The 21,414-nt window shown below is 49.7% G+C and overlaps 1 protein-coding gene across 1 annotated transcript in view; it reads left to right on the top strand.

Moving 5' to 3' along the window:
• LOC108929767 (transmembrane protein 163-like) overlaps positions 1 to 21,414 on the top strand; it is a 44,539-nt gene that overhangs the window by 17,442 nt on the left and 5,683 nt on the right. The window contains exons 3-5 of the mRNA XM_018744534.2: positions 9,262 to 9,305; positions 9,485 to 9,576; positions 13,849 to 13,945. Coding sequence (XP_018600050.2) covers positions 9,262 to 9,305; positions 9,485 to 9,576; positions 13,849 to 13,945 — 233 coding nt within the window. The remainder of the gene's footprint in view (positions 1 to 9,261; positions 9,306 to 9,484; positions 9,577 to 13,848; positions 13,946 to 21,414) is intronic.

Below are 21,414 nucleotides of genomic sequence, written 5' to 3'. Positions count from 1 at the left end.
CTCCAGCCTGTGCTGCCTGGTTAGGCTCCGGTTTGCCGTGACCCTGCTCGGCACAAGTGGCTTCAGTCAATGTGTGTGTGTGTGTGTGTGTGTGTGTGTGTGTGTGTACAAGGATGGGCAGCCAGCAGGCCAAACCAAGCAGAGGGGTCATGGGTCCAGCGGGAGCAGAACTCTCGCCGGAAGCACAAATGATGACACCGAGGTTGTCAAACTTTAGAAACGTCATGAGAGGACAGGATTCCGTTCGAAAGATGCCGATGCTTGGAAAATTTGGAGGGAAAAGAAGAGCTGCCACCAGATGGATGGCCTCAATGACACTGATGATGGAAACACCCCTTCCAACACTAATGACACAACTGGAAGCGAGAACATTCTGGAAAAACTATATGTATGTAATCAACAAGAGATGGAACCAACTTGATGGTGCTTAACGACGCCAGCAGCAACAACAAAGATGGAAATGGGGCTCCAATGCATCTGTCAGCAGGAGCTGCTCTAACCCCGTGTGGTGACCGGCCAGGGCACCGAACCCTGGTATAACTTTACACTCTGGTCTTGTGTTCAGGTTAAGCCTGTACTTTGAGCTGTCGCCTTGGAGACACGATGAGTGAAGAGCGGTCATTGCGACCCTGGTGCTGGAGTAAAGAAGGCCGCCGTTGAGCCGACAACGTTGACAGTGCGAGACACTGAATCCAATGATGATACATCAGCGCCGCCACGGCGAGGTGATGGACAGCTAAGAACCTTCGATCCTGAACCCCTGGGAAGAGACTGATAAGGGTCTTGCTGGGAAACCTAATTTACGATGAGCTAAGCTCGCCCAAAGCGGCGTAAACTCAATAGAGGGGCGACTCCGTCGCCGAGTATCGTTTCTGCACGACCGGCTCCCTGAGTGACCGAAGCCAAGACGCGCAAATTATGGTGGTGGCGGTGGGCCAACTGCTCCGCTTGCTGAAAACTCGCCCATTTGTGTCCAATTAATCGTGGCTGTGGAGGCGCTCGCGCTCGGGCAGCGGGTCCTCGGAGGGCAGCGGCGCCAACGTCTTTCTGCAGCACTTACGTTTGCACCCGGCCATGTTGCCGGTATCCTGGAAACGGGGCCCCCAGACGCTCCCCCCTCCTCCACGTGTCAACGCGCGTTCATGGGCGGAGCCGCTCACACTCTGGTTTCCTGGGCAGCGCCCGGGGGGGTCCTGGCACGTCGGTGGGGGCAGGTTTGCGTCCACGCGGCCGAGCTTTTCCGCACGCGTCCGTCCTGCCTGCTGTCGCCTCTGCCGCCGCTGCAGCTCTCAATAATTAAATCACATCTGATGCAACTCGGTAAAAATAGCTGCATATTAGAAATTCATAAGGGGCCCGGAACCATGTGTGCAGGGCAGTTTTGTGAGGAAATCTGAAAACCGGCATCGACGTCGAGAACAAAGCATCCCTCGTCTCCGGCTCCCGTCCTGCAAGCGCACCTGGCCATCAGAGGAGCTGACCACACCTGCGCTCCTCTGAGGGTCTGGGATGATGAAACACAGGCACGTGTGCGCAGGGCTTCAGAGTGTACCTGCGCGCTGGCGCTCAGCTGGAGGCGCGGCACAAGCCTTCTGATCTCAAGGCTGTTTGCCGTGTCTTATTCAGTTCGTGCGCGGACGGGCGCTGCGAGAAACAGCCCATCTGCGTATTTCTCCATCTCCCCATCTCTTTCAGAGTTGCATTTGCGGTGCGCAGCGTGTCGGGAAATGTGTCCCCATTCAGATCACCTAACCGGTCTTTAAATTAGACATCTCCTCTGCATGTGGTCTCGAAGATGCACGCCAGGGAAAATGACAAATATGTTTTTAGCAATGAGGGACGTATAACCTCGGGTGCCTGCGCTCGGGCCTGATCGATGGGCGTTGGGTGTTTCGGGGAGCGCTAATCAATGGCTTTGTATTTATTGCTGGCTGGTTTCCGGACCTGTGCTGGAGCGAGTAATCTGTCGTCCAGATCAATGCTCGGTGCAGCACTCAAGAAAAGTTCTCAGCATCTTACAGGCGCTTTCGGCCGTTACCTCAAACAATTTATGTTGTGTAATGAGGCAGAAGACAAGACCTGCCATGCTCTCCGTTGTTTATTGTGCAGAACATGTACCAATTTGCTACAAATCAAAATCTTATTAAAAAGCATCGCCATATATTTCATAATGACATGCTATTTGAATAAATACACCTTAATTATATACATATATATATATAGCTGATAGCGTAGTGGTTAAAGCTGCTGCTTTTGGACCCAAAGGTTGCAGGTTTGACTCTGACCTCCAGCTGTAGCACCCTTGAGCATGGTACTTACCCTGAATTGCTCTGGTAAAGTTACCCAGCTGTATAAATGGGTAAATAATTGCAAACTGCTTGGGAGAAAATTGTCAGCTAAATGAATAAATGTAGATCTATATATCTGGAGTGACACTGAAGTGGTTCATGAATCACAGGTTGGAATCTTAATTTGTCACACGCCTCCCCTTGCCAACGTGTTAAATCACCGTAATATAGGTACACAAAAATCAGGGCCAGTTTGTGCGGTTGCTAAGCAGATACCTTTACAATAAGGAAAGCGATACCTTAGAATTATTTTTTTTAACCATTTTTAACTAGAGAACTTTTGAAAACGTTTTACCATTTTAAACTGATTGCTGTTTCCCTCCTTCATTTTCAGCGAAAGTAAATGCTGTCAGTTTCAGTTTTTGCCGAAGATTATGAAAACATAAAGGGTCTACCGTATAATACACACACACACACACACACATTTTCTGAACCGCCTGTCCCATACGGGGTCACGGGGAACCGGAGCCTACCCGGTAACACAGGGCGTAAGGCCGGAGGGGGAGGGGACACACACAGGACGGGACGCCAGTCCGTCGCAAGGCACCCCAAACGGGACTCGAACCCCAGACCCACCGGAGAGCAGGACCCGGTCCAACCCACTGCGCCACCGCGCCCCCTTAGTGTATAATAAATTTAGCAAAATACGATTTCCTAATGTAAACTGATAGTGTGCATGGACGGGTCTGAGGAAGGAGAAGGCTACACGTCACATTTAAATAAATGTAAAAGCTCAGAGTTAAAGCATGATTGTGCAAAACGGGATGCAACACAAAAACCTGAGGGCGCAAGGCTGACCTTAGTGGACGAGGACACAGCTGAGAGCGTGGGTACAGAGTTCCCACAATGCACTGCCTCGCACAGTCTCTCCCAAAGCCATTTGGTGCACTTTCCAAATGTGGTCTCAGTTTATTGATTGGATCAAATGTCACAGACCTGGACCAGGGTTAGCAAACCGGATAAATAAAAATACAGACCGGTTAACGTAAGCGTTGATAATTTCAGACGAGATAAGTGAAAAAGGGAGAGTATTACTGCTCTTCTACACAAAAACCCAGCAATTACAGACTCCAGAATCACATGTCTCTGCACAGCAAAGGACACAACTTGAGACCTGCAGCAGCTACCGAGTCCTTGAACACTGAATATGTTCATAAAAGTAAAGCAACCTAATTTACCACAAGAAATGATATTTATAGTGGATTCCAGTGAAGGAGAAGAGAAGGTGTGGAAACTGGGTGGATGCTGATGGTGGTTGAGCTATAAGGTTGGTCTGTCTTCAGTTCAGTTTCAGCTCAGCTAACCTGGTGTGTATTTAGTCACCCAGAAGTTCCTCACTATTAGCATTTCCAGTCTAGTAGACAAGAACTTGAGAGGAGTGACACCTTCTCCAGTAAGAAGCAGAGTAACCAACTTGGCGGGACTCGTTTGTTGAACTCACTCTATCAGTAGCAGCCAGGACATCATTGCACTGGAAAGTTCGACACCCAGATTGCAGATCTTCCATATTTCCTCCACCTTATTCTGTCCTGCTGCTGTTCTGCAGCCGTCCCGGTCCCGGGCTGCTGCTTTTCTTCCCGAGTCATCTAATGGACTGCCCTGTTTGTAACGCAGACTTTATTCTGCAGTTAGGCCCGCGATCTTGAATTATTAAATTCGTGAATTATTAACTATAACCCACTGCAGTGGAACAGCAGGTGAAAGCCATGTCAGATAGCTCGGAGGTCAAAGGAGTCGGAGGAGATTGACACAATCTTCGTCGGGAAAGCCTGGCAAGCCCGGGCAAGAACACACAATAAGAGCTGTTAATTGAGTAGAGAGGATATCAAGAAAGCTTTTATGGGTTTTTCCCCTCTTTGTTGCCTGAAGGGCTTCTTGCCAAAAATAAATACCTGGCGGCAGTTTATGATGGTGAGTTGGCCCGTTCTTAGCAGTGGAAGAACAGAGAATGTTCATTTATTTGAATATTCAACTGTTTAGTTTCTGACATACAAAACATTTTTTTTTTTATTTAAAAATAATCATGTGCAATGGAAGATAGAATGGGCAGATAGAGTAAATGTTCTTTGAACTGAAGAATGCGTTCATCTGCAAAAAAAAAGCCTAAAATGGAGTTAGGAAATGGATGGATGGATGGATGGATGGATGATATCAGTCATGATTTTCCGTGGTCTACATTGACCAGCGGACTGCAGATAAATTGCTCAGTGTTGCTTTCTAACTGTGTTTTTGCATTTTTCTGAACAACTGAGCAAAAATAAACATAAGCAACATGAAGATGGACCTCCGCGACACTGGCATTGATTCAAAGCAATCAGCAAGACTACGCCAGTAGATGTGCATTATTCACCGCTTATGAAACCGCACCAGTGCAACAGTCTGTCCATTAAGTTGTGCGCTTGGATTAATTTATGAGAAAAGCTCATTGTTCACAATTCTGGACTGTCCACGGCATCTCGGCGATTGACACGGGCCGATAGCTCCCTTTCTTTGTACTGAAGTGCCTCTCGTGCCACTGAATCCTCCATGAGTGAATACGCTGGAGGACGATACCTGCCACTGACATCACTCTCCGACACTCATTACCGAGATACAGTTTAACAGTAATCGGCGCGAGTCTGCCGTCAGCTCCGAGCAGGAATCCGAGAGGAGCTCATCAGCAGGATCGCGGCTGCACCGCTCCTTGCTGCGTCCGCGCGGCTCTTCAGGACGGTGTCGCCATGGCTATCGCTGCAGGAAGAGATGAGATGTGCTCCCGGTCACGTTTTGATAAAGCGCGAGGTGGATCTCGCCGAGACAATTGCCCAGAGCTGTGATTAAATTTCACACGCTGGATCCAGGCCTTCTCCCTGGACCGGTCGCCTCTCTAATCATAGGCAAAGCAAAATCGTGAGTGCATTTCGCTTTGCTGCGTTTGAGGGTGAAGCACTGCATTCTGGGTAATGGAACCGTCGTGGCGGAGGGGTAGAAATCGCCGCAAGGCTCTTCGCCGATGCCCTTGTCGTTCTCAGGTGAATTTAATGAGCATCGAGGCCGATTTCCTGTCGATTCCCGTCTGGCCTTTTCCCAGGACCGTGTTGTAGCCTGTCACGGTTTGACGGGATAACAGCAAAAAGGAGCGATTGTTCCGGAAGCCCGACGAGTTCCGCGCGAAAGCCAGCTTGGTCCAGCACCCTAAGTGCAACAAACAAGACTCGTGTCATTATCCGCCGCTTCCGCCGTGCGACACTCCGCTAATTACAGCAGCGGCAACGCTGCCGGCGATTCGTCCTCATTAGCTGCCGCATCTCAGCTCTCCTCCGACACGCTTCAACTCCTTTCGCTCGCACCGGCGATTGAAAGCAGCCGCCGCGATGCCGTACAAGGCATCATTAGACAGTTGAAAACGGTTCGACTGTCGCCGGGCTGCATTAATGAAGGCGTACGGAAAACAAGACACATCCAGCAGCGGAGATAAAAGCGTAAGACTGCGAGCCTTGAATATTAATAGCGAGACAGAGCGTCATGTGCAAAGCCTGTATTACAGATTCGGCACCTGGATCAGGAACGGGATGGCGGCGCGTTAAGAAGAAGAGTGTCGCCAGCCGCAGGTCCTCTTTGTGTCCGGCTTGTTTAGGCCCAGTGTGGAGTAACCTTTCCGTTAGTCTCGGATAAAAGTGTTTCCCCCAGCTACCTTTGTTAGAGGCAGGTCACCGCGAGGGCAGCGCTCCGCTCACCGCCCCCCCCCCCCCCCCCCCGCTCGGCACATTTGTCTTTGTCCTCAGGACAACATGCATACGAAGGCCGCACCCGTTTCTGAGATCTTGAGGTATTTCAGCGGTAGCACCGTGAGAAGCGTCCTTCACATATCGACACCAGCATAGTCAGTGTAGCAAAAAGATAAAATAACACAAAATTAAAATTTACAAAAAAAATGCACGTGTACATGTTTGTTATCTGTTGAATTATTTTTAAAAAAATTGTACGCGGCTACTTGTGTAATGTATTGTGATGACCTGCATTACCGTGAGTTTGGGCGGGAAAATGTGTTTTTTGTTAATAGTTGAATTATGGGAAAAATGGAATTAAGTGTTCAACCACTGGGCAGACTTACAGGGAACATAATGGGGTGACTGTGTTTGGCAGCGGGAAAAAGCCAGAGGGGTACTAACTAGGCTGGCTTGAGGTGCATGTCCTGAAGGAAAAGGGGTCCTTTGAGCGAGAGCATTATTTCCTCGTGCGCTGGTGTTCGGCAAAATGTTTGTCACGAACGTTTCCCCTGGCTCCTTCTTTGCCCCACCCAACCCCGAAGCGCAGTGTGCTGCAATTTACTGGTTTACATTACAGTGCTATGTGACAAATCGACTGTACTCGAGAATCACGTGTCCGCATCCCAATCTCGCCTTCTGTTGATGTGATGCACTTTGTTGTTCTCCGAAATGTGCGTCGCTTTGGAGAAAAGTGTCTGCTAAATGAATACGTGTAAATGGCAATTATTCGTAATTTACATAGCTCATGCTTTTCTCCAAAGGATCTCACAGTGTCAGGTTTGCACAATAAACTGCTTACAATGATTTAGCCATTTAAACTGTTGGGTAATTTTTACTGATTCGATTGAGGGGAAGGGCACTGCAGCAGAAGTGGGATTCAAACCTGGGTCCACGGAGGAATGAACCATAAATATGTAACTCGGAGACGTAAATCACTGCGACGCGACGGGTTCTTTCGGGGGGTGAGGAGGTATGTATCTTTGTGCCGTTTACAGAAACGGTGACTGGTGCGGGACAACAGGGAGGGGCCGGACACGGGGACGGTCTGGGAAGCTCAACGTGTCACGCAGAGACGCTCTCTCCGCTCTCGCCTTACCCGCCGAGGGGGGACATTTCAATAAACGGTGTTGCCGAGGACACCGTCCCTCCTTCTCTTTGCGCTGCCCTGCCAGACACATGGAAACACACACGTGCATGGCATCATATAAACAGCTTTAATACACATGAATACCATGACGCTGGCATAACTGAGGCTTTTATCTCAGAATCAAATGATCAGCAACGCTACACAGCGCCTCATTATCGTGCTTAAAAAGACCTTTTATTCTGGATTTTATTTAATTTCTTTGACACGCTTTTTCTTCCAGGAACCGATAACGTTTCTCCGTAACAGATAAAATGAATTTGGGCCCCTCGCAACATATATTCTCTCAATGGGGTGAGCCGACTGAATGAAATAACCTCTTTTGGTGAGGGACGGCTGTACGGGGGATGCAGGGGTTCGAAGATGGGTCCTTCGAATACAAGCTCTTACTGCTACCCCAGCTGCCGCTCCCTGTTACAGGATCAGACAGAAAAGTGGAAAGACAGACGATCTGCAACTGAAAAGGGAAGATGGCGTGCTCTGCGCACCGGCTGTGTAAACTTGGCCGGCTGCCGGTTATCCTTGGGGAGGCCGCCATGCTGGGGTCCTGTCCTTCTTCAGTCGGCGTTATTCGCCATCCCGTGTCTGAGTGACAGTCGGGGACCCGTCGTTCTCGCTCGGCTGCTCGGCAGCGGCCGCCGCACCTGTTTATCGGTGATCCGACGGCCCTCTTGAAGGCCTCATTAGCTCTTACTACCATCCCTGCGCCTCTCTTTGAGACATCTGGTGTGTCCCCATTGCTGTTCCACAGTCTCCAAACGTGTTTGTGTTTTTCTGGCAGAAGTGTGAGCTTAATTAATTCTCTGAGTCCCACAGATGCCGTCTGTGCCGTGTTGCTTTGTCTGTTAAGGTAGAGGACTTTGGTGAAAAAAGCGCGAAGGTTCTCGGTTCTGGATCCGTTGTGGTGGAACGACCTCCCCCTGTCACTCAGAACTGCTGAATTTCTGTCCTTATTAAAAAATGGTCTTAAAACTCACCTCTTCCAGACTCACTTTGCCCATCATCTCTTAAGTTCATGTAGAGCATAAACATTCATGCACCATAACTGTAAGATCATGCCCAGATAAACCTTTACACAGCTACTCCTGTAATGAAATGTAAATTTTTATATGTATCTCAAAAAAAGCAATGACTAGGAAGGTGATCAGGAATCGTCGATATTCAGATAAAGTTTTATGCAGCTACTCGTGCGATGAACGTTGGTTCGTATGCTGGAAAGAAAGAAACTAACTGCACTTAAGAATCACACGTCTGCATCTAAGTGTCTCTTTCGCCTAATGTGATGCACACATTGTATTTTCTACGAGATGTTTGTCGCTTTGGAGAAAATGAATAAATGTAATACACATGTATGGTGGCCATGACATGTCTCTATTTAGCGCCCTGGGATATAACAACAGACATTTTCTCAGTTAAATTCTTGATCTCACCTCCCTGCGGACGAACGGTCACGGTCAGAGTGCGAACGGTCATGGTCAGAGCATCTCTGCAGAGAAAAACCACTTACTGTGTAGCTGCTGCAGAAGTGCGCACATGCTGGAATCTATAAAATGCATCTCAGGAGCTCTTCAAGGCCGAGAGGGCTGCTGGGTACAGCTGGATCAATAACCTTGATCAATAACAAGGCAGCTGCCGTCCAGCCAACCCAGGTCGCGTTACAGGAATCACCAGCCCTCTTCGGTGATGCTCACAACCTCTGCCGTATTATGATGGCTTTTGCCTTCTCAGATTTTCCAGTCTATTTTTGGGTCCACTTGCGAAGATCCATTGAAAAATGCACAAAAAAACATTATATTAATTTAAAATCAATACGCCGAAGATCGCTAAAATAACACATGCAACTGCCAGTAAGTGGGTTAATAAAAACCCTTGACAATAAAACCAGAAACTGTGTCACTGCATAATATCAAATTTACAGAAAACATGGATGCATCTCATTGCACTAATTAAAAATATATAAACATGCTCAGCGTGTGCTTCCTGTTTCTGATTTATTTCTGCTCTTCCCTCTGATCTCCAGCTGTTTCTTTCATGAGGTACAGCGCCTCTGCGTTCGGATTCGCTGTAAGTACAGCTGAGTTTAATACATCGTCTACGATTTGAGGAGTTCAATGAATTCAGAGACCCTCTCACAGTAAATTACCAAGAAATGAACAAACAAGATATACACAGTTGTGCTGTTTTCTACAGTTGCTTGATTCGCTTCTATACTGAACGTGATGTGATGCTCTTTTCGGTTCCAGTTTGATGCCACGCTGGATGTGTTGTCCTCCATCATTGTGCTGTGGCGCTATAGCAACGCTGCTGCTGTCCACTCCGCCCACAGGGAATACATGTGAGTACAGGCACCGCCTCTTTACACTCCGCCCACAGGGTATACATGTGAGTACAGGCTCCGCCTCTTTACACTCCGCCCACAGGGTGTACATGTGAGTACAGGCTCCGCCTATTTACACTCCACCCACAGGGTATACATGTGAGTACAGGCTCCGCCTCTTTACACTCCACCCACAGGGAATACATGTGAGTACAGGCTCCGCCTCTTTACTCTCCGCCCCCAGGAAGTACATATGAACACAGACTCCGCCTCTCTGCAGTCCACCCAAAAGAACTGTGAATTAGTTTCGGAATTCTTAAACGTTCGATCACAGTTGATTCATCCGTACGGCAGACGAGTTAAACTTTTAAGATGACGATGACATTTTTCCTCCATTATTTTGGGAGTAACACCTCCATGTGCAGACCACCAGGCAGGGGTGGGCGCTGATGCTGTGTGGGTGATGACTGCCATGCGTCAACCCCCCCGGTGCTACTGGCTCAGGGGTGGATGGGGGTGTCAAATACGGAACGGGGGGCTGACGGCAGCCGTTCGTTTCGCCCGTTCCTATGGAGGGAGGTGGCTCAGGGAAAGAGCAGGTCCACTTTGATGTCCAGTGAGGACGCAGGCACACAGCGGGCTGGTCGAGATGTGAAGACAACCCCCACACCAAAGAGCCTCCAGCCCCCCATCCTCAGCAGTCTCCTGTTTTCTAATCGACTCCAACGGGGGGTGTTTGCCAGTGGGTACACGGCTGCTGACCCCCAGGATGCCCTGTTGTGATGTCGGTCACCATGGAGATGAATGACATCAGCCCACTCTGGGCTTTGATCTGGTCTGAGGATGGAATTTGTTGCACAGGAAAGGTGCAGACCAACCTCAGAGACAGATTGTACTGGAATAAACACTGGTTAGAAAATAATGGCTACGGCGGCTTGCGAACGTTACAAAGCGAGAAAAATCCGAGCCTAATGAAGAGCTGTTTACCGGCAGAGGATGACGTCAGTGCGGCCGACACCGTGAATCGCGCTGTCGTGTGTAACTCCGCATCCCGGTTTAGAGACACGTGCAAGTATGTGTAAAAATACACGTGTGTAGCACGTACCTGTGTCCGTTTATCATTGTTCCTAAGCGCAAAACATTTGTCGTAATAATCAAGGGAGGTTATGTCTCATTTCCCAGGACACTGTTGATCCCTCTGAGCTCTAACTGGAACAACTGGTTTAGTTTAGGACAACTGGTTTACCAGCTGCGGTCCATCGATGGTGAGGTTATATGCTGTCTGCGCTGTTTATATTGGTCAGGCAACGTTTGGATCGACTCATTATTGTTAATAATTTCTTTAGCTGACACTTTTCTCCGAAGTCACTTAGGTTTGTACACCACGCTTCTTACGCTGATTTACCCATTTATACCGCAGGTGACTCACAACCAGCTTTACAGTGATTTACCCATTTATACTGCAGGACAATTTTTTTGATGCTGTAAAGTGAATTTTGTAAACCGTCCGTAGGAAAAGGGGATGGAGTTACAGCGTGATCCTGAAGAACCGGAGCGAAATTACTGCTCGTTTGTTTTACTCTTGTTTACACCCATCTATTGGTTGCGCACGTCTGCCGTGCGATGCTGCGTTCGCCGGTCAGGAGAGACCTGAGACGCGTGGCGCACCAGGCACTGCCTCGTTCTCTCCTTCCAACAGTGTCCCACATAGCCCCAGGTGGCAAGCGGATATATGATCGCCCTCCGCTCTGTGGGGGTGTGGTGGGGCGGTTCTCTGACGGGGGGGGGCAAAAAGCAGGACAGGAATAATTCAGTTACTGGGAGATGAATTTGCTGGGACAGTTTCACGGAGAGATAGCGGGGTGAGGGCACATTAGGGCTTGGCTAGGGTGCAAATTTCCACCAGGGCATTCGGCATCGCTGCAGTGGTGCATGATGGGAAATAACCAAACTAAGTCCTGGTGACTTGCCCTGAAAGTCTGCTGCCTACAGAGACTGGCTCCGCACGGCGCAGAGATGCACAGGAGATGCGGAGGAGGTCAAAGGCCACTACGAAACGGGGCAGGTAGACGTGCACGCAGGCCGTGCGCTCGGTTCCACACGTGGCTGCTGAACAGGTAAAACCGTGTTCGTTGTGGAGCCTTACCTCTGCCGGATGCGGACAGGCCGGAGAGATCCGGCTTTCCGCCTCACTAATTCATCACGGAGGTGCGCTCTGACACAACGGGAAGCCCAGGGGAGGCGGCCCGGCGATGGTGGGGAGGAGGCATCTGCTCGCGGTGCTGTGCTGCACCTCCGGGGCCTCCCGCACCTCCTACGCTGTCAGCTCCATCGCCGCTCCCACTGCGCATGGCTGCTTCCGGCCCGCGTTGCCTAGCTACGCTTTCCCCCCGGCCACCGGTGGTCCCCAAGGCACCGGCAGGCGCAGCCATCCGCTTGGTTTGGCACATGCCCGGAAACATACACACACACACACACACACACACACACACACACACACACACACACGCACACATGCTGTCACAGGATGCTGTCACCCAGTTAACCCCCATTTCCCTGCTGCTCAAACAAAACGTGCACCGAAGAACATATGATAGTCATCCTAGGTACTCCACCCGAACCTCATCCTACCGTCACGTTCCCCACTTCCGAACCACACGAGTCACGTTCTTATTACGATTCCATGATCCCCACGCAGGGAAGAATCCACCTGTCTCTCCGAATCTATCTGTCCATCTGTAATCACGAATCTGTTATATTATTCAAGAAACCACCTAAAAATATATTATGGAGCAACATAAAATTTGGAATGGTTCACATAACATGTCAGTCGTACGGTCACATTTACTAGTCTTCTGTCCTTTATTGCGTACAGAGTCCCACCTCTCGCCTCTTCAGCTTGAGAACTGACTCCTAACTTCCGCTGTCACCTCATTAATATATTTTTACCCCCCTTTTCTCCGTCCCACAATAAACCTGTTGGTTTTCTGACCTCCCCGACACGTTCTGTTGTACTCACTGTAATTTTACTACTGTTTACTCTTTTTTGTGCAAATAAACTAAACTAACGTGATGCGTGACCCCTCCAAAACGGGGCTTTTCCACGTGTCCGTCACGCTCTATTTTGGGCAGGGCACGCGTGTATCCCGCGCTCGTCTCTCCGCACGCACCCAGCGCGAAGCCTCTTCGGACGGGTGAAATCAAAGTTCTTCACTCTGGACGCTTTGAATCAATGGCACCTCCAGGATTAAAAGCCTGCGGGTTTGTCAGGAAGCGCAGATGTCGCTTCATTTCCTTTATTCTAAGAGACTCGCCATAATCCCAGAAGGTTGGGATACTGCATAGAGCAAGTTTTTAAAACAAGTAAAACCCTTTGGAGTTTTTTGGCATAAAGTGTTGCAAATGTAGCTTCTAAAACAGACCACTGCTTTAAAGTGGTCCCACAGGGGAAAAATCCACAAAACCAAGTTCTTTTCTTTAAAAATACAATTCCTATTGCTTTCACTTGTCCAGGCAGTGAGACCGATAGTCACGGATCTTCAATGTCACGCTGCTGGGGGTCCAGCTGGCGATCGTCCCTGAGCTGTTAACATTATATCAGCGATCCAAGTTTGTTAATGTCCATTCAAACGCAAAAAAACTGCGCCGTGGTGACGACGGGGAACCGGGGAGACGTTTCGGGGTTTTTGGAAGATAGGAAGAGAGGTGCTGACGCAGCCGGGACATTTCCCACACTGGGAGCCCGACCCCAGGACAGAGACGTTTTGTTAATTGCCCATTAATTGTTAATAGGCCGACGAGCCCACACTCGGCTTGGGTTGCCGGGAGACAGCAGGAGGGCGTGGCTTGGCAGCCTGCCAGCCGCAGCATCCAACTGGTTTAACTGCGTGTTCCGGTGCAACTTTAATAGGTTCCGTCTAAATATACGACACGGCCATCAGTGCTGTGCAGCTGTTTAAGCAAGGTGGGTTCAGGCCCTGGCAGGGCAATCGCACACATCGACACACCAGCGCAACTCATCGGCTTGTTTCCGGATGCTCTCCAAAGCCACATGGACACAGGACGACTGCTCCAGTTCCACCGTAAGCTGGGAATCGAACCCACGTGCGTGGATCCGTGAGCTGGCAGTGCTGATAATGCTACCGGATGAACCCCGGTGCCCCCGCGCCATGAGTTTCTTTTCACTGGTCATTTTTATAGTGAATCATATGAAAACAGCTGAATTACAGTACTTTTACACATTCTCCCGTGCACAGTGTGAATTTCACCCCTGCTCGTTGTTCTCTCCAGCGCCTGCGTTACCCTGGGCATCGTGTTTATCCTCTCTTCGCTGTGCATTCTGGGAAAAGCCATCCGTGGCCTGGCCACCAAGATCCTTCCTGAAGTGGTAAGAGTACCTTTTGCATTGAACCAACAGCAGCAGAAAGTGTTATTATTATGAATAATAATAATAATAATAATAATAATACATATTGTCTTGTCACGTCATAATCTCATTCAAGTTGTAGGGGTCCAGGGATCTCCACCGTGGTCCATAACGTCCACCTCACTATGGGCTCATTCCAGAGAAAAACATATACTTGTCCCCCGCAGAACAGTTTCCCACACAAATTCACTCGAGTGCTTTATGAAAAGTAGTACATTTGGCTCAAATAAGAGGCCTTTGGCTCCAAACAGCAGTGTTTTTTTCCCCGTTATATGGTCCTTTCGCTACACAGCAAGTGAAATTCAGCGTGGCAGTGCAGATCCGTTTAAATGCGACAGGGATTCCTTCAAACCGCAGCAGGACCGTGTCCCCAAAGGTTCAGCCCAACTGAGTTCAATTCCCCTTTATTGTCATTATTGGAGATCAACAAAATGCACCGACTGCAACTCTCCGAGTGCAGTGCACCCGTACTGTTTGCTGCTGTAAAATGAAAAAGAAAATAAACAGTAGAATAAATAGAGAAGAAACTGTAGCATCAAAGACACGGTGTTTGTTCACGTGGGGCGTGAAAAACTTCATAATACTTAACGGGTGCTCATTGGCCTTTGGATTCACATTTTATTACATATAGCATTTATTCCATTATTTTGTTGTCTGCAGCGCCTTTATTTTGGCAGGATGCCGAGTTTTCGGTGCAGCTTTACTGGTCTGTGAACGTAAGTATCTTTTTTCCCAGAGGAAAGAGAACTAATTTGACCGAAGTATAATAGCCACAGGGTGATTTTACAGAAACAGGCCTGTTAAGCAGGGGAAACCAAGGTAAAAAATGACCGAGAGAGAGAGCGAGAGTGAGTGAGTGAATGAGTGAGTGAGTGAGCGAGTGAGCGAGCGAGCGTGTGTGGGGTTGGGTGAGAATCTCCACCTTACTCCACAGGCAGCGCTGCTTAAATTGGACTCCTGACCGGGCCGAGGCAGAGCCCTGCTTTTATAAATCGCCGGATCCTGAATTAAATGTTTAATTTCCTGCCTGAGCTGTGTTGCCGAGTGTAAATTCCACATCTGCGGACTCTCAGGTGTTATGGCGTAACAACGCAACACCTCGGAGAGAGACGCGCCAGGCGGCCGATGACTCACCAGTCACACGGACGTCATCCCGCTTCTTTGCGTGGCATCTGCGCTCCTTCTTTCCTTCCTTCCTTCTCTTATTTTAGCAATTAACCGAAAGCTATGCAGGACGGCGAGTTAAGGCTCCGCTCCCGAAATAGTGCCGTTAGACCGTTGCCAGGGAAGGAAAGCCTGCTTGGAAACAACGGCGGCGGAGAAAACCAATGTGTTCGCACCAGAATTCTCACAGTGGATTTATGCCCCAAGTCAAAGGCACGTCGTAGGAAATACGAGGAACGAAAAACAGCGGAGTCACGCGAAGAATCCGTAGGGACACCGAGCAGATTTCGGCTAAAAATCAGGACTGGTCCGTAGGAGCCCCGAAGACTCGGCGTGATGCAGGGAGAAGTTTGATGTGACAAACACTGTGATCCAGCTGGAGATGAGACAGAAAGCTGGTAGATGGGCAGCCGGTAACGTAGTGGTTTGAGCGGCTGTCTTTGGCTCCAAAGGCCGTAGGTTCGACCCCCATCTTTGGCTGTAGTACCCTTGAGTAAGGTCCTTACCCTAAATGGCTCCAGTAAAATTACCCAGCTGTACAAAGGGGTAAATAATTGTTACCTTAACACTGTAAGTTGCTTTGGAGAAAAGCATCAGCTAAATGCAATAAAAGTAAGCTGGGGAGGGGACCGTTGATTCTTAGGCGGATGCTCTGAATTTTTCACGCTAACATTTCGTTAGTAATCAGGGCGGCGGCGGCGCGTTGGCGCTGAAAGTGGGGATGTGGTTGGGGTGTATTTACACAGGCTGTCAAGTGCCCCCGACAGGTGGTCGCTTTGCTGTTGACCTTTTCCGGCTGCTGTGCGAGTCGCATGCAAAGCGCCGATCTTCTCGTCCATCCACCGTTCAAACAGCGGTCCGGCGTCGACCAGCTGTGCTCCCCACACTCGTCCGGACTGAAAATACAACCAGCGAAAATCCGACCGCCTTTGGGTTTCTACCTCTTCGCCTCTGATGGCGGTTCGACGTGGAGTTCGTGGGAGTTTAAGCCTGAAGCGTAACGGTAACAATACAAGAGCGCAATTTTTATGACGCGACTGTATCGTTCATAGAGACAAAGGAACGTTTATGTGTCATGAAATAAACTAAGGAGCAAAGTTTGAGCTCCTCGAGCTGCAGCTGTTTACCCCGCATGACACCGACAGCCCTATCGCCTTATGAAATATAGAATATAGTGTTCGCCATTAATTCTAATTTATACATCACGGGTTATTGCTTAGCGGTGCAAACTCCGCTATGGTGCAGCGTGGCTCTGGTTCAGCGCGTTATTAATAACCGAAGCTCATCACTCATGCGGAAGGCCTGTCCTGATCTGCAGCGGTGCTGGCGCTGGCGGTGCCGGCGGTGCCGGAGGTGGCGGTCCGTCGCAATAAATCAGCCTTTTGTGTTCCCCACGGAGGGCGCACGTTTTTCAACGCAACCGGATCATCGCTTTCTCGTCGACGCCTTTCCCGTACGCAATGTGAGCGGTGCCGCCGAGGAATGTCCGCACGCCGGGTAGCCGGGCGAGACGCATCCGGGGTCTCACACAGCGGCGCGGGGTCGGTGCCCTTCCTGCGCGCGACGAGCCAACGCGCTAACAGGCCGCCTGCCTGCAGCCTGCTAAGCACGAGCGTCGGCCCCAGGCCACAGCGGTCAGTAGCGCAGCGAGACCTCGCGGACAAACTTGTGAGCGGATGGGGGGCATGAACAGCGCAGAAATGTGAGCGCGGAGACAGAGGAGGAGGGAGAGGCGCGGGGAGGGGAGGGGAAGGCGAGCGCAGACTCCTCTAACACGCAGGTTGCCGTGTTTCATCAAAAGCGCGAGGCTTCGGCGCTCAGAACTCGCGGTCTGCCGGGGGCCCGCTGAGACGTTTTTTTTTTTGGCGCATACAAGCACTGTCTAAAAATAGTTGCAGCACTTCAGATCTTTTTTTCCCTTCACCCAGCGCAGATGTCAGACCCGCTCCATTTCTCCCCCCTTCCTCCACCTATAAAATGTTAACGACGAACCCCTCGGTTCCCGCTTCCCTCCTCCGACGGCGGCTGCGACCGAGCCGAGTCCGACGGCGCGGTCCTTCGGATAGGAACCGCCGCGGGTACCCCGGCAGGGGGGCGGGATAAAGACAGCGCCCATGGAGCGAGCTCTCGGTGCTGGCTGACATTTGGGCCGCTGTCGTGTAGCTGCGGGATGCAGCACGTCCACAAACAGCAGCCTGATGTTCATCACGCTGTGCATTCATACAAAAGGGCACAATAATTCACCGCTAAAGCACCTGGACAGCAGGTGGCGTAGTGCTTAGCGCCACTGCTTTGCAGTTGAAGGGTGTGGGCTCAAATCCTGCAGGAACCGCAGTGTCACAGTGATTTAAATAAGTGAGGAAACGGTGAAATGTTTCCGTCCTTAAAAACTCAATGGTCCAGGTCTGAACGCCTCCTCCTGCTGTATTACCCTTGATCGAGGTATTTACCCTGAACTGGTACAGTAAAAATGGCTAAATAATTTGAAGCAGCTCAGCGAGCAAAGATGACATTGCGCGATCCCTCGGACTGGGAGGTCAGTTAAATCCCCGTCGGCACCACAGAGCTGAAAATGAGCAACAAATGAATAACTCTCAGTGCTCATCTTGGGATCAAAGTGCACCGAAAACTCAGGAAAACACGGTAAAGGAGAAGACGCGGGCTTTGCGCCATGTCCATGGAGCATGGATGGTCCTCTTGGTTGTATGTTGACTCAGAATGTTCTGGAAGCTTAATGTCCTTGCTGCAGAGCTCCCGGACCGTGGCTCCTCACGGGTCCCCAGCAGAAGGCCAAGTCAGTGTGAGACCGCTGTGTGTTTGCGCGTGACTCGGCGGCGAGAACCCGATTCACCGAAACGCACAAGAAAGATCCTACAGCCACGGATGCCGGTCCCTATTAACGTCTGCATCGACCGCGTAAAAATATTTCACGACGTCATGTCATAGAAATAAGAGCTAATCGTTAGCGAGTCGTGATGCAGCTGGTAAGCTAGTGATTCGTCATTGCGTCCAGCGAGTTGTCACAAGACCGCCAGATTTGTACACAAGAATGACCCTGGAATATTGCTGTCATGATGTTACTCTTAACGGTGAGCAGTGTTCAAAACACCAGGTGGCGTAGCGGTAAGAGCTGCTGTCTTCGGATCCGAAGGTTACACGTTTGAGTCCGATCTTCTCCAGGAGTAGCGTTGCTCAAGATACCCAGAATTTATGCAGTAAAAGTTCCCCAGCTGTACAAACAGGTAAAGAATTGTAAATGAAACATCCCCGTTCTGCCGATTTATATTTACTATTTATCTGGTGCTTTTCTCCAAAACAACTTACATTGATTTACCTATTTATACAGCTGGGTAATTTTTAATGGAACAATTGTAGGGTAAATACGTTGATCATGGTGGAAGTCCCGCAAGTCCAAAAGCCAGAGTACCAACCACCACACCGCCTGCTCTCCAGAGTGGAATGTAAGTCCACATTTCCGCCATCCAGTAAGTTAGAAAATGACTAGGCAGTAAAATCGAGTCCATGACCCCATATACAGAGTCCCTGTAGAACGTTCTGTCCTCCACTTGTGTCCTTAGTGTTGGAAGATATGCGTCCACCGTGACAGCGATTGAGTCCATCCATCAGATTCCTGCTCATCTCCTTCTTCTATCCCTCCAACTCTTCCCATCATTATCGCCTCATCAAGAGAATCCAACCCTTGTGATGCGTCCAAAGTATGACAACCTGTCTCATGAGCTTCCATTGAAAGTTATCCTTTGGTTTGCTCCAAGATCTGCTCCATTCTGTTCCAGCTCCGCAGTTCAGAGGAGTCTTTGTATTTCACACCTTGTTTCTTCCACGTCCAGCTTCCCAGCTTTTTTCTACCCTCTTTCTCGCATTTGTTTCTCCTCATCTTCACTGTAGGCTTTGCCCGTGTTGGACTCTGCTGGTTGAGTCCTGCTCGACCTGGTGGTTGAAAGGCACATCGCAGTCGGTCGAGGAACCCGTAACGCCCCCCACCCCCTCCGGTTCACAACACCTGTTCGGAGATGAAACGCTGGAACCAATTTGGTGAAAACCAGTGCAATCAGCGGGAAATCAATGTATTAATCTGCTCGGCTCACGAGAGCAGAAGCTCTCCGCATCTGATTTTGAGTCTGTTTTCATGGCACATCTTTGGCTCTTTGGCAAACCCATCTTACCGCACATTAGTAGCCGGTCTATGTGTCAGACTTCGCTGGCTGAGAAGATTCCCAGATTCCCAGAGTCACAGGTCAGCGATTAGGTGAAGAGACTTCCACTTCAGCCCAAGAGATCGCCAAGGTGACCGTCCGCTCCTCCTCAGGGAGCCCTGGCCAGCGGTGCTCAATTCTCATCACGTCTCGCCGTTCCTCACAGAGCAGAGAAGGAAATAAAAGGTTGGGTCCAGGCTCAGATTAAAAATGGAGGAGGGGGGAAATTGGTTTCTCGGATCCACCGCACCTGCCTCACGCACCTTCATTTGACCACAAAGAGGCAGACGGAGGTGTGTCCCCTGCGGCACGGGCAGGTCCTGCCCTGTAATTACCAAATTGAGAGAGGAAAAGGTCCATTTCTGGAGGCATTCGCTGGCGCTCGACGACAGGTAGGAGTGCACACAGCTCCCTTTGTGGCGAACGAGAGAGTAGAAAGGGGTCTCCAGGATACCGGGGTGTCACGTGTTTCTGAGAGTTGACAAACGGGGGCCGAGACGGAAGGAACGAAAGAAGGCTGTATGGAAATGGCAGCATGCTGAGTCTTCGCCCCCTCAATATAACTGGGACTGTAAGTCTTTGTAATTCTTTTTGGTTGTAAATACAAAGCCTCTTTTACCCCGAAATTACATTACAAAGTACAAATAGTTAATAATGCATAAGTCATCTCATTTATTTATGGATTTGGTTCTATATGAATTTTGGATGTCACTATAATAAATAAAAGTACTTTGTACATTTCTTATGTTAATATTTTATTAGCTGGGAACTACTTTATAATTAGGACAAATGTTGGATGATGGAAAGAGCACATTGTCTCCACAAACTCATTTTCAGCTCCAGCTGCTGACCAGTTCATCCCATAAGCACGTGCAACGTGCCTCAGCTCCTGATCGGTCGCCGACACTCAGGCGCAACTTTTAAACACCGAGGAAACGAGTTGAATTAAAGTGGCCCCTACTGCTATTCTGTTTGTGTGCTCCTTATGGGGGTCCGGGGTTCAAGTCCCACTTGGGGTGCCTTGTGATGGACTGGCATCCTGTCCTGGGTGTGTCCCCTCCCCCTCCAGCCTCGTGCCCTTGTTGCCGGATTAGACTCCGGTTCGTCGTGACCCTGCTTGGAAGAAGTGTGTGTGTGTCTGTGTGTGTGTGTGTGCGTGCTCCTTGTCATCTGCATAAAAACAGGTGGTGCTCGCTCCGCAATAGACAGACATTCAGAAGGCACACACACACACACACACACACACACACACACACACACACAGGCTGAAATCGCTTGTCCCAGGCAGGGTCGCGGTGGACCAGAGCCTAACCTGGCAACACAAGGCACAGGGCTGGAGGGGGAGGGGACACACTGTGGACAGGACGCCAGTCAGTCACAAGGCACCCCAGACCCGCCAGAGAGCAGCACAGGCCAAAAGTGCTGCACCACCACATTCCTCCCATTTTAGGAGATTACCGGATAAAATTAAATCGAGTATAAATAAATAAACTTCCGAATTTTCGCTCAGAAATGCAAATGCTACCAGTCGAAAGAGCCACATGGGAAAGCGGCACTCGCTAAAAGTTTGGTTTTCGTGACTCTGCCGTTAATTGCACATTATTATCTCCAAGTCTGCTGCAGGTTTCTTCTCTGTTCTCCCACTTGTGCTGCTAAATTTTCCTGCAGCTGTTTTTAAAGCTCTGTAGGTCCACAGGGGTCACAGGCTCAGTGTCTGCCTTTGAACAGTGCCATACTGCACAGCTCATCGTGGACCCTCCTGTGGAACTGCTCGCACTTCCTGCACGTACCCTTCTACACATGTACCTGTCCTGTCTGTTAATAGGTGTTTAATGACACACCTTCTGGAGTGGCCTCAGAGTCTTCTCGTCACCTTGTCTCTCTCCATTGGCTTCCTGTAGCTGCTTGTGTCACGTTCAGCAATCTGCTTAAGGTCCACAAGACCATCTGTGGGTTTATTCCCTACAGGACCTGATCACTCACTGTACCATCTGACTGCTTGGTAGTCCCACTCACAAGGGTCCAGAATCAAATATCTAAAGGTTCTCATCT

The sequence above is a fragment of the Scleropages formosus genome, chromosome 12 (genome assembly GCF_900964775.1).
Source record: "Scleropages formosus chromosome 12, fSclFor1.1, whole genome shotgun sequence".
Lineage (NCBI taxonomy): Eukaryota > Metazoa > Chordata > Actinopteri > Osteoglossiformes > Osteoglossidae > Scleropages > Scleropages formosus.
This window is presented reverse-complemented; position numbering and strand designations above follow the sequence as displayed.